We start from the raw sequence: 22828 nt of genomic DNA, 5'->3' as shown, positions 1-22828 counted from the left end.
TGTGGTTCGACAAGGCATTCAACCAGTGACAGATGAAGGCAGAAGACTTGTCAACCTACTGGAAGCTGTTCGGGGTCTAGAGGATTTAGTCCGAATGTACCTTTAATCTGTTTTTATGTCTCTTAAAAGATAAGACATTTTTGTCTGAACAAGGGTTATTTATAATAATGAACACTTTTCTGGATCAATGCCTCCAATTGCATACATCATGCATTGCATTTCTTGCATTTTATATTTCATGTCTGTTTATTTTATGTTTTTTGCATGTTTTTACATTCGTATTAACTAACAGAACATGTCTCAGACACCGAGCTTACCACCACAAGCATCAGATACACATCACCCACACAATACTCGAGCAAAAAGAGACAGATGAAAGCCAGAATAGAGAAGATCGAAGAGAACATGGCAAGACTTCAAAAGGAACTAGAAGATAAGATGGCCCAGAATAGTGAAAGTACTCTTGAGTCCATCAAGAAAAATCAGGAGTCCTTGGTCGACCAAATCGTAGCCAAGTTATCGGGGCTACAGCAAGCTAGTGCATCAGGGGGCATCTCTTCCGAGGGGGTGGCCATACCACCAACCCCGCAAGTGGTTCTCTCACCCGGAATATTACCCGGGGACGCATCTGCTACTAAAGGGAAAACAGCACTACCCGGGGACTCATTCGTTACCAAAGCGAAAGTTGCACCTGCTGTGAAGATACAAACTTCTACAATCATCCCTGATGATCATCCGGATGATTATCATGTCCCAGACTTTGATGAGGAAGATAAAGCCAAAAAGATGGAAGAAAAGATAAAAATATTAGAAGATCAAATAAAGATGGTCCAGGGAGACCATGATTATTATGGAGTAGACGCAATGGAGCTGAGCCTAGTTCCAGACTTGGTGCTTCCACCAAAGTTTAAAGTTCCAGAGTTTGAGAAGTTCGACGGGAACAGTTGCCCTTCAGCCCATATCACTATGTTCTGTCGAAAGATGACATGATATGGCGGGAATGACCAACTCCTGATCCATTGCTTTTAGGAGAGCCTGTCCGGTTCAGCTATTCGTTGGTACAATCAGCTTAGTCGAACTCATATCAAGACGTGGAAAGACTTAGCCAAGTCTTTCTTGGAGCAGTATAAGCATATCAACGATATGAGACCAGACCGGGTTATGTTACAAAGCCTGGAGAAGAAACACAATGAGAGTTTCCGACAGTACGCACTGAGATGGAGGGATTTATCTGTGCAAGTTCATCCACCCTTGGATGAAAAGGAAACAAGAAAGCTGTTTGTACAGACCTTGAAGGCACCTTACTTCGGGCACTTGGTAGCAATCACGTCGGGAAGTTTCTCAGATTTAGTCATGGCCGGTGAAATGATCGAGTTGGCCATTAAACAAGGAAAGATCGAGGGAGGAGACTCCAGTAAAAAACCTCCCATGAAGAACAAAGAGCGAGATATCAACAATGTAAACACCTACAGTGTCAGCAAGGGGGTTACGATCTCAAGCTCAAATTCCACAGCAGCTGTACCATCCGGTACTTCTAGACAGAACCAGAGAGAACCAAGAAAAGAAAGGGAAAGGGAGCAGTTTGACCCCATTCCCATGACGTATAAAGAATTATACCAACAGCTCTTCGACACTCATGCAGTGTCGCCTTATCCTATGAATCCAATAAATCCCCCTTACCCGAAATGGTATGACGAGAGCGCTCACTGCGAATACCATGGCGGTGTGCAGGGGCATTCGATTGAAAGTTGTCTCGCATTCAAGAGACTTGTGCAACGAATGAGAAACAAGAATTGGATCACTTTCAACTCCGGAGCACCAAACGTCGCCCAGAATCCCTTGCCCAATCATCAGGAGACAGGAATCAATGCCATTACTACTGAAGGGGGAAGGAGAATTAAATCAAGTGTTTCGGAAATTAAATCTCCTTTGGCTTGGGTATGGAGCCAAATGGTAAAGGCAGGATTTCTTGCACCATATCCAGATAGGACAGAAGATGAAGACGGTAACCATTGTTGTTACCACAACAAAGAAGGGCATAAAGTGCAAGGTTGCCCAGAGTTCAGATTGTTAGTCCAGCTCATGATGGATCGAAAGGAGCTGGAGTTTTATGAAGAAATTCAAGAGTCCTTGGAAGCAGATGTTTGTGCCACTGGAGAATCATCAGATAGAAAATTGGGTAGGGGTAGTCCTTTGATAATTACCCCTAAGGCAAGTATGACAGTGACAACACCAGCCAAAGTGGTAATCTCCGCACCTCGGCCTTTTCAATATAAGGACAATCGGCAAGTGCCATGGAAGTACGAGTGTCAGGTGAGTACTTCCGGAGGAGGTAATAGTAAAGTGGGGCAAAGACCACTGGAGCCATTCAAAGAAGATGTGCTAGTTGTCAATGAACCTATAAAGGAGGAAGAAGCTAAAGAGTTCCTCAAGATCTTGAAGCACAGCGAGTACAACATTGTAGAACAGCTCCATAACTTACCTACACGTACTTCAATGCTAGCACTATTTTTAAGCTCGGAAGCACACCGAGAAGCGTTGTTGAATGTCCTTAATCAAACGTTCGTGCCACAAGACATACCAGTCAGCAAGATGGATCGACTGGTGAACAATATTCAAGCTGATAATCTCATCTCGTTTTCAGATGATGAGATTCCATCAGGAGGAAGAGGCCGAACGAAGGCGTTACACATTACTACCTACTGTAAGGGGCACGCTTTACCAAGTGTCTTAATCGATAATGGTTCAGCCCTGAACGTGATGCCTTCGATTACATTGAAGAGGCTACCAATAGATACCTCTCATATGAGAGCTTGTCAGAATGTGGTCCGGGCATTTGATGGGACCAAAAGAGAGGTAATCGGAAAGATCAAGGTACCATTGACCATCGGACCAGCCATCGATGATGTTGAGTTCCTTGTGATGGATATCATGCCGTCCTATAGTTGTCTTTTGGGAAGGCCGTGGATTCATCAAGAAGGTGCAGTACCCTCCACGTTGCACCAGAAAGTTAAATTTTTCATTGACGGGGCCTTAGTAATTATCAACGCTGAGGAAGATATCGTGGCAAGCGTGACCACGGAGGCTCCATACATCGAAGTAGACGAGGAAGCAGTAGAATGTTCGTTCCGCTCCTTGGAGTTTGTGAATGCCACATTCATGGCGGAAGGAAAGAGAATCCCAAGACCTCGACTCTCCAAATGCACAAGGATGGAGATCAAGCAAACCCTGGGCCAAGGCACCAGAACCGGGAAAGGTTTTGGGAAATATTTGCAAGGGATGATCAATCCTGTCCTTCCTATCTCAAAATTAGACCAATTTGGGCTCGGTTTTCAGCCCAGTTGTCATGAAAAGAGAAAGGAGATCCAAAAGAACCGGGAGAGAAGATTGGCCAGATTAACTGGAAACGAACTCCAATGGAAGCCTATGACATTCCCGCCGCTCTTCAGAACATTCAAGTCAGGTGGTTATGTGTTTGAGACCACCATATCCGAGCTAGAAACGGCTCTGGAAGATCTGAACGTTAATGCCGTGACCACAGAAGATGTTGACAACGGAGATAGACCCAGGATATGCCCTCTGCCGCATGAGTTCGTACCTAGCAGTTGGTCGGTGGAAGAACTACCTGTGGTTTACAAGAATCTTTCAGAGTAATATTCGAACTATCCCTATTTGCCTATACCCGGGGCAATAGGGGGTCTTTTGTAAGGGTAAATAAACATTTGGTTTAAATGTAATAAAAGATGCATTTTTTTAATGGCAAACAAACTTTTCTTTTATTTTTGAATTCATTCTCTATCTCCTTCATTCCAGTACTTCATTTCCAGTTACTCTCAAAGTTAGTTCTTGACCGTTCCGTGTGGGATATTATCCTCTCACACATGCATATCTTCCTCCTTTCAGGTTCCCAGATAACGATAATGTGGGCACTGATGATCCTGATCCAGAGGTGGATTTTGAATCAACCATTTGTCTTGGGGAATTTGATGAATGCGATAATGAAGAGGAGTACAACTTGCCTACCGAATTGTTGAGAATGATATAAAGAGAAGAAAAGCAAATACTACCACATGAAGAGGCGATCGAAATCTTAAATTTGGGCACTGAGGAAGATCGAAAGGAGGTTAAAATCGGCACAACTCTTTCGGCTGAAACAAGAAAAAGCCTGATAATCTTACTTCAGGAGTACGGAGATGTGTTCGCTTGGTCATACAAAGACATGTCGGGACTAGACACAGATATGGTAGTTCACAAACTGCCAATCAAACCAGAATTCAAACCGGTGCAGCAAAAACTGAGAATAATGCGACCAGAAATGCTCCTTAAGATCAAGGAAGAAGTCAATAAGCAATTTGATGCCGGTTTTCTCCAAATAGCCAAATACACGGAGTGGGTGGCCAACATAGTGCCTGTGCCGAAGAAGGACGGGAAAGTACGCATGTGTGTCGATTACCGGGACCTTAACAAGGCAAGTCCCAAGGACAACTTTCCTCTGCCACACATAGACACTCTGGTGGATAATACGGCCGGGAACGCATACTTTTCGTTCATGGATGGATTTTTGGGGTACAATCAGATCAAGATGCATCCTGAAGATATGGAGAAGACCACTTTCGTCACATTGTGGGGAACTTTCTGTTACAAAGTGATGCCTTTCGGATTAAAGAATGCTGGGGCAACATATCAGAGAGCTATGGTGACCCTGTTCCACGACATGATGCACAAAGAAATCGAGGTTTATGTCGACGACATGATTGTCAAGGCACAGACTGAGAATGAACATGTTGAGAATTTGAGAAAGCTCTTCCAGAGATTGAGAAAATTTCAGTTACGGCTGAATCCTAGCAAGTGCACCTTCGGGGTGACATCCGGGAAGCTATTAGGCTTTGTAGTCAGTAGAAAAGGCATTGAGGTTGATCCTGATAAAGTCAAGGCTATCCAGAGTCTACCTCCACCACAAACACAAAAGGAGGTCCGAGGTTTTTTAGGAAGATTGAATTACATAGCTTGGTTTATATCTCAGTTAACCGACAAGTGTGATCCAATCTTTCGCCTTCTTCGAAAAAATAGCCCTGGGGCATGGGATGAAAACTGTCAGATTGCATTCGAGAAGGTAAAAGAGTACTTATCTCGCACTCCTGTCCTGATGTCCCCTATCCCAGGAAAACCTCTGTTCTTGTATCTCTCCATATTCGAGAGCTCCATGGGGTGTGTCCTGGGTCAACACGACGAGTCTGGGAAGAAGGAAAGAGCCATCTACTACTTAAGCAAGAAGTTCACCGATTGCGAGGTCCGATATCCTACTATTGAGAAGGTTTGTTGTGCCCTGGTCTGGGCTACAAAAAGACTTCGACAATACATGTTGTATCACACCACTTGGCTGATTTCCAAGTTAGACCCTCTAAAATACATGATGGGTGTACCTGCTCTATCCGGAAGGTTAGCCCGATGGCAGATGCTTTTGTCTGAATTTGACATCGAATACGTGAGCCAAAAAGCAGTAAAAGGCAGCGCCATATCCGATTTTTTAGCAAGCAGAACTGATGAGAGCTATGAGCCGCTGGACTTTGATTTCCCAGACGAAGACTTAATGGCCATATCTTTAGAGGAAGCAAGCATTTCAGCGGACAGTTCCTGGAGAATGCACTTTGATGGGGCATCAAATGCACTAGGACATGGCATCGGGGCAGTCCTAGTCTCCCCAGAAGGGAGTCACTACCCATTTACCAGCAGACTGAACTTTGATTGTACCAATAACATGGCAGAATATGAAGCCTGTGTCTTGGGAATTCGGGCTGCACTGGGGCAAAATATAAAGACTTTGCGAGTATATGGAGACTCAGCCTTAGTAATCTATCAGCTCCGAGGAGAGTGGGAAACCAAGGATATAAAGCTGTTAGAGTACCGAAAACTAGTGTTGGATCTGCTCGAAGAGTTCGACGAATTCACCTTCCACTACGTGCCTAGAGAAGAAAATCAAATGGCTGACGCTCTAGCTACCTTGGCAGCCACATTCAAGGCTGGCGGGGAGTCTGAAATGATGCCAATTAACATGCAGTCGTATGAGTACCCAGCTCATTGTTACCAAATTGAAGAAGTGAAAGACACTAAGCCTTGGTACTACGACATTCTGCAGTATATCAACCATCGGAGTTATCCAGAAAAAACCACTGAAATTGAGAAGAGAACCCTTAGAAGGCTGGCAGCTGGATACGTCCTTGACAGAGAGGTTTTATACAAGAAAAGCCATAACCAAGTTTTGTTAAGGTGCGTCGATGCTGAAGAGGCAAAAATGATAGTGGAATAAGTACATGATAGGGTTTGTGGAGCACATGCAAATGGGCATATGATGTCAAGACAAATAATGAGATGCGGATATTTTTGGTCCACACTAGAAAGTGATTGCATCAACTATGCTAGGAGATGTCATAAATGTCATATTTATGGAGACAAGATAAATGTTCCACCCCATCCGCTTCATATAATGACGTCATCATGGCCTTTCTCTATGTGGGGCATAGACGTTATCGGGCAAATCCATCCGAAGGCTTCGAATGGTCACCGTTTCATTCTCGTAGCAATTGATTATTTCACAAAATGGGTAGAGGCTGCGTCATACGCCAATGTCACTCAATCCACTATTTGCAAGTTTCTGAAGAAAGAAATTATATGTCGGTATGGTCTACCTGAAAGGATTATCACCGATAACGCAACAAACTTGAACAACAAGATGATGAGTGCTGCCTGCGAACAGTTCAACATAAAACATCACAATTCCACTGCTTACAGACCAAAGATGAACGGAGCAGTAGAAGCAGCAAACAAAAATATTAAGAAGATAGTGGAGAAAACAACTGAAACTTACAAAGACTGGCATGAGAAGTTGCCTTTTGCTTTGTTCGCTTATCGAACCTCGGTACGAACTTCGACTTGGGCAACTCCATTTTCACTAGCCTATGGAATGGAAGCAGTGCTACCCATTGAAGTCGAGATTCCGTCTCTCAGGGTCTTGTCAGAAGTCAAACTGGATGATGCAGAGTGGGCACAATCCAGATATGATCAGCTTAATCTGATAGATGAAAAAAGACTGAAAGCCATTCATCATGGTCAAATCTATCAGAAACGAATGATCCGAGCACATGACAAAAAGGTGCGCCCGAGAATATTCCGTGAAGGGGATCTAGTGCTAAAAAGAATTTGGCCAGTCCAGAAAGATTTCCGAGGAAAATGGACGCCAAATTGGGAAGGACCTTATGTCGTGAAGAAGGCTTTCTCCGGAGGAGCCCTTATCCTGGCTGAAATGGACGGACCTGAGCTGCCACATCCCATTAACTCGGACGCAGTCAAGAAATACTTCGCTTAGGATGAAAACCCGAGAGGGCGTCCTAAGTTGGAAAACAAAAACAAAAAAAACAAAAAAAAAACAAAAAACAAAAAGAGAAGAACGTTTAGGGTGAAAACCCGAAAGGGCGCCCTAAATTGAAAAAAAAAGAGGAAAAAGAAGAGAAAATAAGGTGGGTTCAAGATAAAAAACCGCAAAGGGCGTCTTGCAACCAAGGATGGGTCCAAGTTGAAAACCCGGAAAGGGCGATTTGGATATTAACGGTGGAAACATCCCGGCACATGAATCTTCTACGAACTCAACAAATCGGAGAAATGTTGCACCCTCCCAAACGTTGTCGTATTTTCAAAGATCCTTTGGCAAATGCTGTATTCAAAGTCACCAAACGGCTTTTCAGCTCAGAAGTGCCCACGTTATCGAGATCTAAGACATTCATTTACACATCATTGTGTATTCGTTTTTTTAGAATGTTTGCCATGTATTATTTGTCCTTCTCCTCCCTTGTGAATAAAGACAATATTTCCTCTAATTCCTTCTGAGCATCTTGAATTAGATTTAAACCTAATGATTTATTTATTTTTTGTGAAAGATAATCGCATATTACTGTACAAAGATTCATTGAAAAGTACAGGTACCAGAAGCCGATCAAGGCTCATGCACATGCTTGAGATAGTTGAGAAGTATCTCCCAAAAAAAAAAAGAATGTGCACATCAGATTTAAGCATTTGAAGAATTCAAGATTAGAGATCGGAACTTCAAGCTTTCAAAATCAAGAGTCAACAACGACAGGCCATCGGAGATCGAGATTTCTCTCCAGATCCCAGAATAACATATGTTGCATATACATTTTAGGCATACCTAAGAGCATGACATCCATAACATCGCATATATGCATATCTTTGCAGGTTTTACCCAGAGTCAATTTTCAACTTCACAACGAAGGATATTGGACTCCAGACAACGCAACTTCAACTTCACGACGAAGGGACCGCTGGTTGTCAACAAACGTTTTTCAATTTCAGAGCCAATTTCAACTTCACAACGAAGGATATTGGACTCCAGACGACGCAAGTTCAACTTCACGACGAAGGGACCACTGGTTGTCAACAAACGTTTCTCAATTCCAGAGTCAATTTCAACTTCACAACGAAGGATATTGGACTCCAGACAACACAAGTTCAACTTCACGACGAAGGGACCGCTGGTTGTCAACAAACGTTTCTCAATTTCAGAGCCAATTTCAACTTCATAACGAAGGATATTGGACTCCAGACGACGCAAGTTCAACTTCACGACGAAGGGACCGCTGGTTGTCACCAAACATTTCTCCAATTCAGAGCCAATCTCAACTTCACAACGAAGGATATTGGACTCCAGACAACGCAAGTTCAACTTCACAACGAAGGGACCGCTGGTTGTCAACGAACATTTCGCCAATTCAGAGCCAATCTCAACTTCACAACGAAGGATATTGGACTCCAGACAACGCAAGTTCAACTTCACAACGAAGGGACCGCTGGTTGTCAACGAACATTTCGCCAATTCAGAGCCAATCTCAACTTCACAACGAAGGATATTGGACTCCAGACAACGCAAGTTCAACTTCATGACGAAGGGACCGCTGGTTGTCAACAAACATTTCTCAATTTCAAAGCCAATTTCAACTTCACAACGAAGGATATTGGACTCCAGATAACGCAAGTTCAACTTCACGACGAAGGGACCGCTGGTTGTCACCAGACATTTCTCCAATTCAGAGCCAATCTCAACTTCACAACGAAGGATATTAGACTCCAGGCAACGCAAGTTCAACTTCACAACGAAGGGACCGCTGGTTGTCAACAAACATTTCTCAATTTCAGAGCCAATTTCAACTTCACAACGAAGGATATTGGACTCCAGACAACGTAAGTTCAACTTCACGATGAAGGGACCGCTGGTTGTCAACAACCATTTCTCAATCCCAGAGTCAATTTCAACTTCACAACGAAGGATATTGGACTCCAGACAACGCAAGTTCAACTTCACGACGAAGGGACCGTTGGTTGTCAACAAATATTTCTCAATTTCAGAGTCAATTTCAACTTCACAACGAAGGATATTGGGCTCAGAACAATACTTGGATTTCAACTTCACGACGAAGGATATCCAATTCTCAGGCTCAACTTCACGACGAGGGAGCCATATACAAATTCCAACTTCACAAACAGATTGACCCAACTTCGCGACGAAGGAGTCATCTGTAATACCACAACGCCACAGTCTTTAGATCAAGGGTCACCTTCACGACGAAGTACCTTGAACCAGAAGATGATTCAGAGGCCACTTGTCAAAAGCTTTGAGCTTGTCTTCGCAACGAAGGATTTCGTGCTCAAAATATTCTAGTTTTGACTCAACCTCACGACGAGGATGTCATTTCGTGATTGACAAACCAGTTTCAACGTCAGATCTCTATGACAGAAGATGTTCGATATGGACGAAATTTGTGTCAGAGGATATTCGATATGGACGAAATTTGTGTCTTTTAATCTTTGCTCTATTTTCGTTACACGATAATGAGCAAAGAGAGGCAGCTGATGACACTTGCTTTCGTCCGTACAAAATATAACATATATATAGTATTATTATATGATATTATAAGTTATAGTACATACATTTTTATTTACATTCTACTTCTCTTGTATAGGCCCAAGTACAAACGTTTCAAATCCCATGACTCATTACACAAGCATCCCGTTTGGCCCAGTAGCACACGTGACCTACATCAGTCTCCAAGCCGAACCCTAGAGCGTCGTTCCTCGTTCGAAGTCCCCATGCTGCACGCCACCAATTCCGACTCTTTCGGCGCAAGGAGAGCACGAAACAACAACCCACAACCGATTATCTCAGTTCAACAGCAAACCAATAGCAAATGTTAGTTTTTAACTAGGAATCAAACTCCCAAAAATAGGGTGGCTTGAATATTATAAATAGCATGTAATCCCTAATGTAACGTTGGACACGGTTGATACGAAATACAAGCAGAAAATTACTAGCCATATAGAGCGAAATCGGAGCCTTTCTTTTGCAAATTTTCGAAAGAACAGTAGGTAAAGTTCTTACCTTTTGGTGGTCGTCTTGTATGGTTGTTTGTTGCTTCACCTTCCTTTGTTTTTTTTTTCTCTTTTCACTTAAGAAACGCTAAAAATGCCGATGAACATGTGGGGATAGAATGTTTCTTCGGAGCCTTTGAGCTTAGATCTACCCCCCTGAGGCTTGGTTTTTGAGAAAACTGTATTCGTTTTTGGAACGAGCACGTCGAAATCTCTCGAAAAAAACTAAACTTTTTGACTTTTGCCGCCGATGACCGGCGGACGTCGCCGATCAACGGCGGCGGCGAGGCGGCGTACGGTGGCCGTGTTCTGGGTTCATCGAGACCCACGGCTGTGTTCTTCATCCTCGATGAACAGAGGAGAGGATGAAGAGAGGGGAAGGAGGGACGTTTCAGCGAGAGAAGAGGAGAAATGAAATATTAAAACAAATTTTTGACTTATAAATGTGACCCGTGAACCCGATGTATGACCCGCGCGCTGACCCGCCCCACACGCAGGATCCGCGTGTTTCCGTTTGGAAGTGGGATAATCCCACTTTTGGTCCCTTCTTGTTCGCAGGCTTATGATTTTACCCCCTAATTCGAATCCAAACCCCGATTTTCTTCTGATTTAGCCCCCTATTTCACATTTTTTTTAATTTAATCCTTCATTTGTAATTACTTTATCTTTTTACTCTATTTTATATTATTATATATATATATATGTATTTTTTCCTTTTTTTTTCTAATATAATCATATATATACGCATGTATATTTGTTTATTATTATTTATTGTTATATGTATATTTATTTTCATTTATTCGTTTTATTTAATACTACATTGGATATTTACGTACATATATTCTTTGTGTTTTTTAAAATTACCATTTTATATGTACATATTTAATTATTTTTCTTTCCTCCTTTATTTATTTCATATGTTTATTTTATTCGTTACTATTATATATATACATGTATCTTTTTTTCCATTGTTTATATCTTTGTTATTGTTATTACCCTCATACATATTTTTTTTCCCTCTTTCATTTATTTTTCCATTCTATCTTATGTGTTTTATTTGCATTTTTTATTTAATACGTTTCTTGATCTTTTAAGGGCAATTAAAGTATTCTAAGGTAAGTGATTTGGATCGCTATTTTACCTTTTAATTTAAATTTACATTTTTCTTAACTAAAGACAACTGGAAATTACGTAGTACCGAAAGGGCGGTTCAAGGGTGCTAATCCTTCCTTGACCGTAACCGACTCCCGAGCCCGACATATTTCTGGTAAGATGCAGATCAAGTAAGAGACAGGGTACCCGATCAACCCACTTTTCGTAAAGTAAATGATCGGTGGCAACTCCAATCCACATTTTTTCAAGTCGAAGCCCAATTCCGGGGCCCAACCGAAAGACGGTTTTGACAATAACTATTTATTCAACGTATCATATATAAATATCAGGTTTTCAATCATGTTACTACATCACAATTTTAGAGTAAATATTTATTAAAAAAAACTTTCAATAATATTTGGACTGAGTAAAGACTACTGGCCGAGGTTGCCATGCAGGGCTGAACGAATATGGCCCTATCTTCACAATCGGGCTTGTAGTGTTGTCTGCCCTACTCGTGCGTGGCCGAAGTCGATAAGGTTCTCTTCTCTCTAGCAGTAGGCCTGAGACGTTAAAGCATGCTCAATTACCCCCGGATTAAGGCGTTGATTGCTTTGATCACCACCAGCACCGAGTGAGAAACAGCGTACAAGACTTGGCTTCCGGAATCAAGATATACATGACGCTATAACCTTCTCGGTTACACCAAACAACTTAATATTTCATTTTCACTCATAAAACTAGGAAATGGAAGTTAGCAACTGACGATATTCACTTTAGATTTGTTTTGTTTAAATTTTCAATAAAATGAAATTTAAGGATTATAACCAATGATAAAGAGTGATATGCTTGTGTAGATGATAGGGTTTGAGCATTCTTACCTATAAGGTATATGTGAATTTATTCGTGTTGAAACATTATAATAAAATCTCTTATATTTATTAACATTTATGAAAAGTTTTAGTATTTTTAAAATTTAAAAATATAATTTTTTTTAAGAAAAATTATTCTATGAATCATTTCACCATGTCATCTATAGTTGCTATTAATTAAAATGATATATATTATTAATTTATTTTTCATGTCTTTCATATATTAATATTATACTTTCTAAATCATCATCTTTAAATTTTTGAGCGACGATTTTTCTCCTCTCCACCCTCTAAGTCCATCATTGGCGGTTAATAATTAGAATTTAAGGGTGTGTTTGGTTGGGGGAATGTGGGATTCCCATAAGAATGGAATCCACATTCCCTCGTTTGGTTGGCCGGGAATGTTATTCTTAGTAATCTTACATTATCAATAGTAGATTTTTTGAGGTATATTATCGAGAATGTCATTACCTCTATTTTCTTAGGTATTGTTGGATTACCGGCGTTTTGGATTAAAATGCCCTTAAAAATATCCTTTCAAAAATCTCCTTATTCTGTCATTGAATAATAAAAATTCTACGAAGGTTAAATTATAAATTTATCCTTAAACTATTTTATCTTTACAAAAAAGTCAATAATTAAAATTTTATATGAAGTTCAGAGGTTAAAATAAAATTTTACCCTATCATTAAACTTTTTTATATTTTTAATTTTGTAAAAAATTATATAAATTTTATGAATTTGAATTTTTAAAGAAAATTATATAAATTTTATGAATTTATATTTTTAAAGAAAATATATAAATATTTTTTAACTTGTTAAAAAAATAAATATATAATAAAGACAATTTAGTTAAATATACATTCCAATAATCTTTTATTCCTTTAATCAAACATGTTAATCTTACATTCATGCTAAACCAATCAAACACAAAATACGACATTCCTAGTAATCCTATTCACTGATAATCTTTTATTCCCACTGATAATCTTTTATTCCTACTGATAATCTTATATTTCGTGAACCAAACGCATCCTAAAAATGTTAGTCGTAACCTTTTTGCTTCACTGTCAGTGTACATGTCCTTTCGATCACTAAAAAAGCTGTCGTGAGCGCGTCCCTACCTCATGGTTTTCAGAATCGGGCCGGTTAGCAAACCAGTCATGATACCGGTTCATCGGTTCAACCGGTCGAACCGGTCCGACCGGTCGGAAGAACCGGACGACATCATAATTATTTAAAAAATTAAATAAAAATACCAAAAATATTTAATAAAAAATAATTTTTTATATCACAAGTCATATTAAAATCAAGTCATAACATATATAAGTTAAAAACAATAAAAGCAAGTAAAACAAAATGATTCAAATTAACTACAATATAATATTTAAGGTAAAACATATTAAATAATAAATATAATTATATAACTATAATTAAAAAATAATTTTGGGGCTAAAAAATCATAACAAAATGATATTTGTTTAGTTTAATTTTTTTTAAAATAATCCCACATGGCTAAGAAACATAGAAAAGCATCCCAAAAGTCTAAAGAGTAAAAATATGAGAACAAAACAATCCTACATGACTAAGAAACATAGAAGAGCATCACAACTAACTTCTATAAATAATAGAGGTAATTTGACATTCAAAATCATGGAGCCTTTTGGTGAGCATTGAGTGAACTATTTTTTCACTTCAATTAAGCTCGAATTTTAGGCTTCAATCGAGCTTCTATTTTTTTTAAGTTCAAGCCTTTTTGAGTTCAAGTTTTAATATTATATTTCGAGTTTGAGTTGAACTTGATAATTTTTAGCTCGTGAGTTTGAGTCGAGTTGAGCTTACTTTTAAAGTTTTCAAGTTCGAGTCGATCTCAGCAATACTCAAGTTCGACTTGGCTCGTTTAACAAGCGACGTCGTTTGGTTTAATTTTTTTTAAAAAAAAAAACAAAATTTTTCGATGTTTTCCGATTTTTCCAGTTTTCACCCGGTCTGGTTCAAACGGTTTAGCGGTTCTGGCCGGTTCACTAGTAACAGTTCAACCGGTGTAGATTCAACCGGACTAAACAACGATTCTCGATTGAACCGATCAATCCGATCCGATTTTCAAAACAATGCCCTACCTAAACCCTCTGTTCAAAATTTTTAATTTCCACTCTGACAAAGCTCGTGATTTCCACTGCTCCACCTTCTGCACTGCCACGTGTCATTCATGCGCCACTCCCTCCACCTTACAATCCTCCATCTACTTTTGGGATAACACATCATCACGCGTCGTCGCATAATAACTTTTCTTTCTTGAACCCTTTACGTTTGCCAAGTGTCACATTTCATCAAATAATCTCTTGCCACGTGTACGAACTCCAGGTACGGTCCACATAGGCATACTTCATCAATCCCTCCAAAAGCTGCAAAAAGCAAACTTGACCCCACTAAGCTGTAATGCACTGGCACCAGTTCAGCCACGTTTCGCAATCATAGACAATGCCAACGCAGGGAAAATCGGTTCTGCCCTTACGAGATTTTACACGTTTCATATACGAGAAGCCGTGACGTAACTTTCAGAATGCAACGGTCGAGATTCGCAGGCACAACGAGATCTGCCGCCACGTTGCGTAATCGGCTAGGGTCCCCCACCAAACTGTTTTGTTATTTCCATAAACGTGTCGTGTCCCTCACCTCCTCATGCACGTGGGCCACGTGTTATCCTCCCATCTCCTTCTTCTTAATTATATAACTAAATCAGCGATTTGCCGCTAAATTTAACTCTGATGGGGGAAACTTGGGATAAAAAGGAAAGCCAACGAGGATTTAATTGAGGGCGTTTAAAAAAATTAGTGCTAACCCGGCCTTAATGCTACTTAACGCTTCCGTAAAATATGTTAACAGACAAAAACTCTCTTACGTGTCAACACCAACCGAATATCTCCTCTTCTCCCACCTCAACACGTGTCCTTTCCTGTCTCTTCTCTCCCTGAAAATCTGAATCCAAACAGTATTACAAAAGCAAGTGCCCGTACGAAAAGAGCACATTTTATATTTTATTTATTGTTTCTTTATTTGTAGTTCGAGTTTTTAGCATTCTTTTTCGAAATGGAAAATAAGTGTGCGATTATGGGGTTAAGAGAGGATGAGATTGAACTGGAACTGGGATTATCAATCGGAGGAAGCTTTGGAAAAGTCGAGAAATTAAAGCCAGTCAAGAACGAATCAAAGCGCGATGATATCCCGGTTGCAGATCGCGGGGAAAGCTTGGTTTTTGATCCGCAAATGAAACGAAAGATACAATCTTTAAGGAGACAAGAAGCGAAGAAGAAACGAGAAGAAAAGCAGCAAAAGAGATGCCACCACAACGGTGAATTCCGAAGCGAAGAGAACGACGATGACGATGTAACGGAACAAAGAGAATGCAAGAAGAACAAAGTTGAAGAATATTCTGGGGATGTAAATCTTAATTTAAACGCCGAACTAAATAATCCGTTGGCGTACCCAGTTTTCCCGGTGCGGGTCCCGTACCCGTACCCTCATCTCCAATTTGTCCCGGTCGCCAACGGGTTCCCCTATTCTTGGGGTGGTGGTGCAAGTAAGGTTGCGATGAATGGCGGATTACAAACGGGTCATGTTGATAATGCAAACGGATATGATTCGGAACAGAATAACGGCAAAGATGAACGGAATAGGAAAACTGGGTCCAACGGATCTTCCACGTATAGTTCCTCCATTGCTTCAGATCTTCAAAGCTCTTCTAATCCAGGCACTACCTCTCACCAAATGGACTCTGCTGAAAGCATCGACAAATGTAGCAATGACGGCATCGAGAAGGCGCCGCGGATGAATCTGAAGAAAGCGCCACCCAAACCTGAAACTAAAACTACAAGTTCAACGAAAGATGCCGATAAAGGGGAGATCGGGAAACTTCCAAATCCCCAAACTCCTCCTATTCATGACATCCTTCGTAACATGCCTCGCGTTTCAACGACGGGGAATGGACCCCATGGCAAAACCATTAATGGATTTCTGTACAGATATTCTAAATCGGAGGTCAGCATCATCTGTGTCTGCCATGGAAGCTCCTTCACACCGGCAGAGTTCGTGCTGCATGCTGGTGGCAATGATGTATCACATCCTCTGAGACATATTACCGTGATTCCTTCGGCTATACAACAAATGTAGCCATGCCTGATTCTTTTGCACGGTCTTTAGGCCCCTTTTTTTTCATATTTTTTCTTCTAGAGCGTGGGAGTTGCAGAAATCTGGGTAGCAAATTATGGGTTGTATATTTGTCGATGGCGCATTTTCTCCCGAAACTGAATAGACGAGACTCGTCATTTCCTTCCCTTGCGAAAAGGTTTAACTGCGGTAACTAACAAGAACATTTAGTTTATTTCTTTTAACTGGCTTCTTTTATATCTTTTGCCATTCACTATGGAAATAATTGCTCTTTTTTTAATGTATAGAAAGATTACATTTTCAAAATGTGCTGACAACGAAAGTGTTCTTAAAGTTTTGTTTTTTTTAATGAAAAATATTAGATGAGATTGAACATGTCAATTAACCAATATCAGTGTCTCTAGAAAAATTAACTTCCGAAATATGTTAATAATATGATAAGTGAGTTTAGGGATAGTAATACAATAGTATTCCAATAAAACCAGACTCTAATATAAGTTAAGATAATTTTATTTTATCGGATCGGATTGAAGGTATAAATTTCTATAATAGGAGTATATAATTACTTTTATATAATATCAAATTATTTAATTCAAAATCTTTAAATCAAAATAGGATAAACTACTGGAATGGACATTTACCTTTCATATTTGTATACTTTTGCTCATTAAATTCAAAAAAAATAAGTTTTGGTAATTTATGTTATCGTTGAAATATTCCATATCAATCCTCAAACAGTCAATATCATTCCATTTAATCTTTCTGTTAACGTGTCATTAACTCTATTGGTTAAAAAATAATATGTTTTAAAGGTCATGATAATATTTTAGAAGATCGTTGATTCAATTCTCATGACCTTCAAGAACAAATCAAATTCTTTTTAACCAGTGTAGTTAATGACACATTAACGAAAAGATTAAAATGGAATGATACTAATAGTTTAAAGATTGATATAAAATGTTTTAAAATTTATGAATCAATTTAGAACGATTTTGAGGTTCAGCTCTTGTTGAGCACGCTTCATGGCATGTCTATTGTTCATCAAGTTGGACAAATCCAAGTAATTGCAATGGCTGTGGTTTCAATACCTGCTGCAATTAGCATCTAGAATATGCAAAAGGATAACCCCAGATCAGGATCATGGAACCATGTACCAATGAAGACTAAAAGATTAATGTAAAAACATATAGAATATATATACCGTTAATCTTTTCGCTTCTATGGCCGTTTATGGACTCAACATCATCCTTTATCTTCGACAGCGTCACATCGATGAAATCTTGGTCGTTGTTGTTTGCTCTTGTTTTAGGCTTCTTTAGTTTATGAACATCAATCCAAGTTTCGATAAGTGATTCCATCTCCGTTGAAATACGCTTCATGGATTTCACTTGGCTGCTCCATTTATCCATCCATTTTAGAAACGGAACCACTTCCGAAACTGCTGTAACAGTGGCTACCACTGACGAAAATTCTTTGATAAACTTGATGACGCGTTGTGCTTCTTCATCGGCTTCACCGTCAGGAGCCGAGGAATATCTTTGCCCTGCAATCATTCTTACCATCATGTTTACTATCAAAACTTCTAGCCTCGGACCCATCTAGATCTTCTGGTTTGGAACCTGCTCATTTTTATTGCAAAACAAGTACAAATGTTTTATAAATGCGTTCACCTCCGAGACTTGTGCACACTTTAATAACCCAACCTTATGGACCGAGAGGAGTTCAACCTATAGTATCTAATTGCCGTTGCGGATGCGATTGCGGATGCTGCGGACGTTACGTAACGTGTTTCGACTGTCGCGGGCGTGATCTCTTACTCAAAAATCACAATACATCTAAAATATTATATTTATATATTTTACAGTTATCTTTTAATATACTAATATTAATATAATCTTTTATTATTTTATTTTGAAAATAAAAATTTATTAAAAACAAATATAAACCATAAAAGTGTTATTATACTGGATAATGGGTAATAACAATTATAATGTTAATAAATAATATATAAACAATATCACTAAAGTGAATTCCTCTCTTATACAAAATTTATATAATAATAAATAAACATATAATTATGATACTTATTGTTAATATAAAAATTTAATTTAAAATTAATCATGTCAATTTTAGATATGAGAAAAATTCAATTTAAATTAAATTAATTTTAAAACAACCTTAATAAATAATTTAATTAATTCAAATTTAAGTAATTAATTTTAAAAATAATTATTTTGATATTGTTAATGATATATATTTATAATCCAATTTTAAGAATTAAATTAAAACAATTTATCTATGCAAGTTTATATTTCAGATAATTTAGAGTTTGTTGCGGCGTTGCGGCGCAATATATAGCATGTTGCGGTGTTACGTAATGGTTTTTGACTGCAACAATCATTATGCGGATCCCTTATCGCGTTGCGCCGATATTACGTCACGATAACCTTATAAAATATTACAATACGGGCATTACACTGCGTTTCGGCCACAATTTATTGGCGTTGTCCGCATCTTCTGTAGTCACGACATTGATATTCAAATCTTTCAAAGCCACTTCTAAATCGGATGAGGTGGTCTCAAACATATAACCACCTGACTTGAATGTGTGATACAGAGGTGGGAATACCATTGGTTCCCGTTGAAACTCGCTTCCAGTCAACCTGGCTAATCTTCTTTCCCGTTTCTTCTGGATTTCCTTCCTCTTTTCATGATAATTGGGCTGAAAACCAAGCCCAAACTGCTCTAATTTTGAAATAAGAATGACTGGATTAATCTTTCCTTGTAAATGCTTCCCAAACCCTCTTCCAGTCTTAGCGCCTCGTCCTAAGGTTTGCTTGACCTCCATTTTGGTGCACTTGGATAGTCGGGGTTTAGGAATCATTTTTCCTTCTGCTACGAATGTGGCATTCACGAATTCTAAGGAGCGAAATGAGCATTCTACACCTTCATCGTTTACTTCAATATACGGGGCATCCGTGGTCACACTTGCCACGATATCTTCCTCAGCATTAATGATTACTAAGGCCCCGTCGATAACAAACTTAACTTTTTGATGCAGAGTGGATGGTACTGCACCTGCTTGATGAATCCATGGCCTTCCCAAAAGACAGTTATAGGAAGATATGATATCCATCACTAGAAACTCAACATTGTAGGTGGCCGGTCCGATCGTTAGCGGCACCTCAATCTTGCCAATTACCTCTCTTTTGGTCCCATCAAATGCTCGGACCACGTTCTGACAGGCTCTCATATGAGAGGTATCCATTGGCAGCCTCTTCAATGTAATCAAAGGCATCACATTTAGGGCCGATCCGTTATCGATCAATACACTTGGTAGGGCATGCCCTTTGCAATACGTAGTGATGTGTAATGCCTTTGTTCGGCCTCTTCCTCCGGATGGAATCTCATCATCTGAAAATGAGATGAGATTATCAGCTTGAATATTGTTCACCAGTCGATCCATCTTGCTGACTGGTATGTTTTGTGGCACGAACGTTTGATTTAGGACTTTCAACAGTGCCTCCCGATGTGCCTCTGAGTTTAACAAAAGTGCCAACATTGAAGTGCGCGTTGGCAAGTTGTGAAGCTGTTCTACAACACTGTACTCGCTATGTTTCAAGAATTTGAGAAATTCTTTAACTTCTTCCTCCTTTATAGGTTCATTGATAGCCAATACATCTTCTTTGAAAGGCTCAAGTGGTCTCTGCCCCACTTTGCTATCACATTCTTTGGAAGTACTCACCTGGCATTCGTACTTCCATGGCACTTGTCGACTGTCCTTGTACTGAAAAGGCCGAGGTGCTGTGATCACCACCTTTGCTTGAGTTGTTGTCGTCGTCTTTGCTTTAGGGGTAATTACCAATGGACTTCCCCTACCAAATCTTCTTTCTGATGATTCTCCGGTAGCGCAAACGTCTGCTTCCGGGGAATCCTGAACTTCTTCGTAAAACTCCAGCTCTTTTCTGTCCATCATGAGTTGGACTAATGTCTTGAACTCTGGGCAATATTGCACTTTATGCCCTTCTTCATTGTGGTAACAACAATGGTTACCGTATTCATTTCCTGCTGTATCTGGATATAGTGCAAGAAGCCCTGCTTTTACCATTTGGCTCCATACCCAAACCAAAGGAGCTTTAACTTCTGAAACACTCAATTTGACTCTCTTGCCCTTCTCGATGGTGACTGCGTTAATTCCAGTCTCTTGATGATTTGGCAAGGGATTCTGGGCGACGTTTGGTGTTCCGGAGTTGAAAGTGATCCAATTCTTATTTCGCATTCGTTGTACAAGCCTCTTGAATGTGAGACAATTTTCGATTGAATGCCCCTGTACACCACCATGATATTCGCAGTTAACATTCTCGTCGAACCATCTCGGGTAAGGGGGCTTTATTGGATCCATAGGATAAGGCGACACAACGTGAGTATCAAAGAGCTGTTGGTATAACTCTTTGTATGTCATGGGAATGGGATCGAATTGCTCTCTTTCCCTTTCCTTTCTTGGTTCTCTCTGGTTCTGTTTAGAAGTACCAGATGGTACAGCTGCAGTGGTATTTGAACTTGAGATCGTAACACCCTTGTTTGGGTTGTAGGTGTTGACATTATTGATCTCTCGTTCTTTGTTCTTCACAAGAGACTTCTTACTGGAGTCACCTCCCTCAATTTTTCCTTGTTTTATGGCTAATTCGATCATTTCACCGGCCATAACTAGATCTGAGAAACTTCCTGATGTGATTGCCACTAGGTGCCCGAAGTAAGGTGCCTTCAGGGTCTGTACAAACAACTTTCTAGTTTCCTTTTCATCCAAGGATGGATGAACTTGCACAGCCAAATCCCTCCAACGCTGTGCGTATTGTCGGAAACTCTCGTTATGTTTTTTCTCCAAGCTTTGGAGCATAACCCGGTCTGGTCTCATATCGTTGATATGCTTGTACTGCTCCAAGAAAGACTTGGCTAAGTCTTTCCATGTCTTGATATGAGTTCGGTTGAGCTGGTTGTACCACCGGATAGCTGAACCGGACAGGCTCTCCTGGAAGCAATGGATCAGGAGTTGGTCATTTCCCACATATCCTGTCATTTTCCGACAGAACATAGTGATGTCTGCTGAGGGGCAGTTGTTCCCATTAAACTTCTCAAACTCAGGGACCTTGAATTTTGGTGGAAGTACCAAATCTGGAACTAGACTCAACTCCATTGCATCTACCCCATAATAGTCTTGGTCCCCTTTGACCATTTTCATCTGGTCTTCTAACATCCTGATTTTCTCTTCCATCTTTTTAGCTTTATCCTCCTCATCAAAATCCGGGACATGGTAATTATCCGGATGATTGTCAGGGATGGTTGCAAAAGTTTGTATCTTAACAGTAGATGCAGCTTTCCCTTTGGTAGAGGATGAGTCACCGGGTAATGCAACTTTCCCTTTAGTAGCGGATGAGTCCTCGGGTAATACTCCAGGTGAGATAACCACCTGTGAGGTTGGCGGTATAGTTAACCCCTCAAATGAACCTGCCCTTGGCGCACTGGCCTGCTGTAAGGCTGATAACTTGGCCACGATTTGATCGACCAAGGACTCCTGGTTTTTCTTGATGGATTCTAGGGTACTTTGATTGTTCTGGGCCATCTTATCTTCCAGTTCTTTTTGCAATCTTGACATGTTCTCCTCGAGTTTTTCCATTCTGGCCTCCATCTGTCTCTTTTTTGTTCGAGTATTGTGCGGATGATGTGTGTCTTGAGCTCTTGGTATTTGTTCTTTCTGAGACATGTTCTGTTAGTTAATACGAATGTAAAAACATGGAAAATATAAAAATAAACATGAAATATAAAATGCAAAGTATGCAATGCATGATGTATGCAATTTAGAGGCATTGATCCAGAAAAGTGTCTGTTATTATAAATAATCCTTATTTAAACAAAAGCGTTTTATCTTATAAGAGACATAAAAACAATCAAAGGTATATCCGGACTAAATCCTCCAGACCCCGAACATCTTCTAAAAGATTGACAAGTCTTCTTCCTTCATCTGTTACTGGTTGAATGTTCTGTCGAACCACTCCGGCTTCCCTTGCCAAGCCATGTAGATGACAGGCTGCCTTCTGTACTTGATCCAGGAAATCTCGGATGACTACGTCTCTAGTCTTCACCATTTGCTGAGCTTGCTCCCAACGGAAACGCCACTGTAAACCTCCGTCGAAAGGCACTATCTGAAGTTCGCTTGCTTGCTTCTTGAGTTCATCAAGAATGGCTTCTAACTCAGCTATTGTTTT

At 39.9% G+C, this 22828-nt stretch overlaps 1 protein-coding gene across 1 annotated transcript; it reads left to right on the top strand.

Annotated features, from left to right (window-relative positions):
* The first annotated feature begins 15184 nt into the window (after positions 1–15184).
* Positions 15185–16760, top strand: LOC120143517 (ninja-family protein AFP3-like). Its single transcript, XM_039157822.1, has one exon. It carries the CDS (start codon positions 15489–15491, stop codon positions 16566–16568), a length of 1080 nt encoding a protein of 359 aa, XP_039013753.1. The 5' UTR covers positions 15185–15488; the 3' UTR covers positions 16569–16760.
* The last annotated feature ends 6068 nt before the right edge of the window (positions 16761–22828 follow it).

This window comes from Hibiscus syriacus, unplaced genomic scaffold, assembly GCF_006381635.1.
Source record: "Hibiscus syriacus cultivar Baekdansim isolate YM2019G1 unplaced genomic scaffold, ASM638163v2 tig00110858_pilon, whole genome shotgun sequence".
Taxonomy (NCBI): domain Eukaryota; kingdom Viridiplantae; phylum Streptophyta; class Magnoliopsida; order Malvales; family Malvaceae; genus Hibiscus; species Hibiscus syriacus.
This window is presented reverse-complemented; position numbering and strand designations above follow the sequence as displayed.

What these genes read in the sequence shown, in the direction of transcription:
- LOC120143517 (XM_039157822.1), top strand. Translation starts at nt 15,489, where the DNA reads ATGGAAAATAAGTGTGCGATTATGGGGTTAAGAGAGGATGAGATTGAA.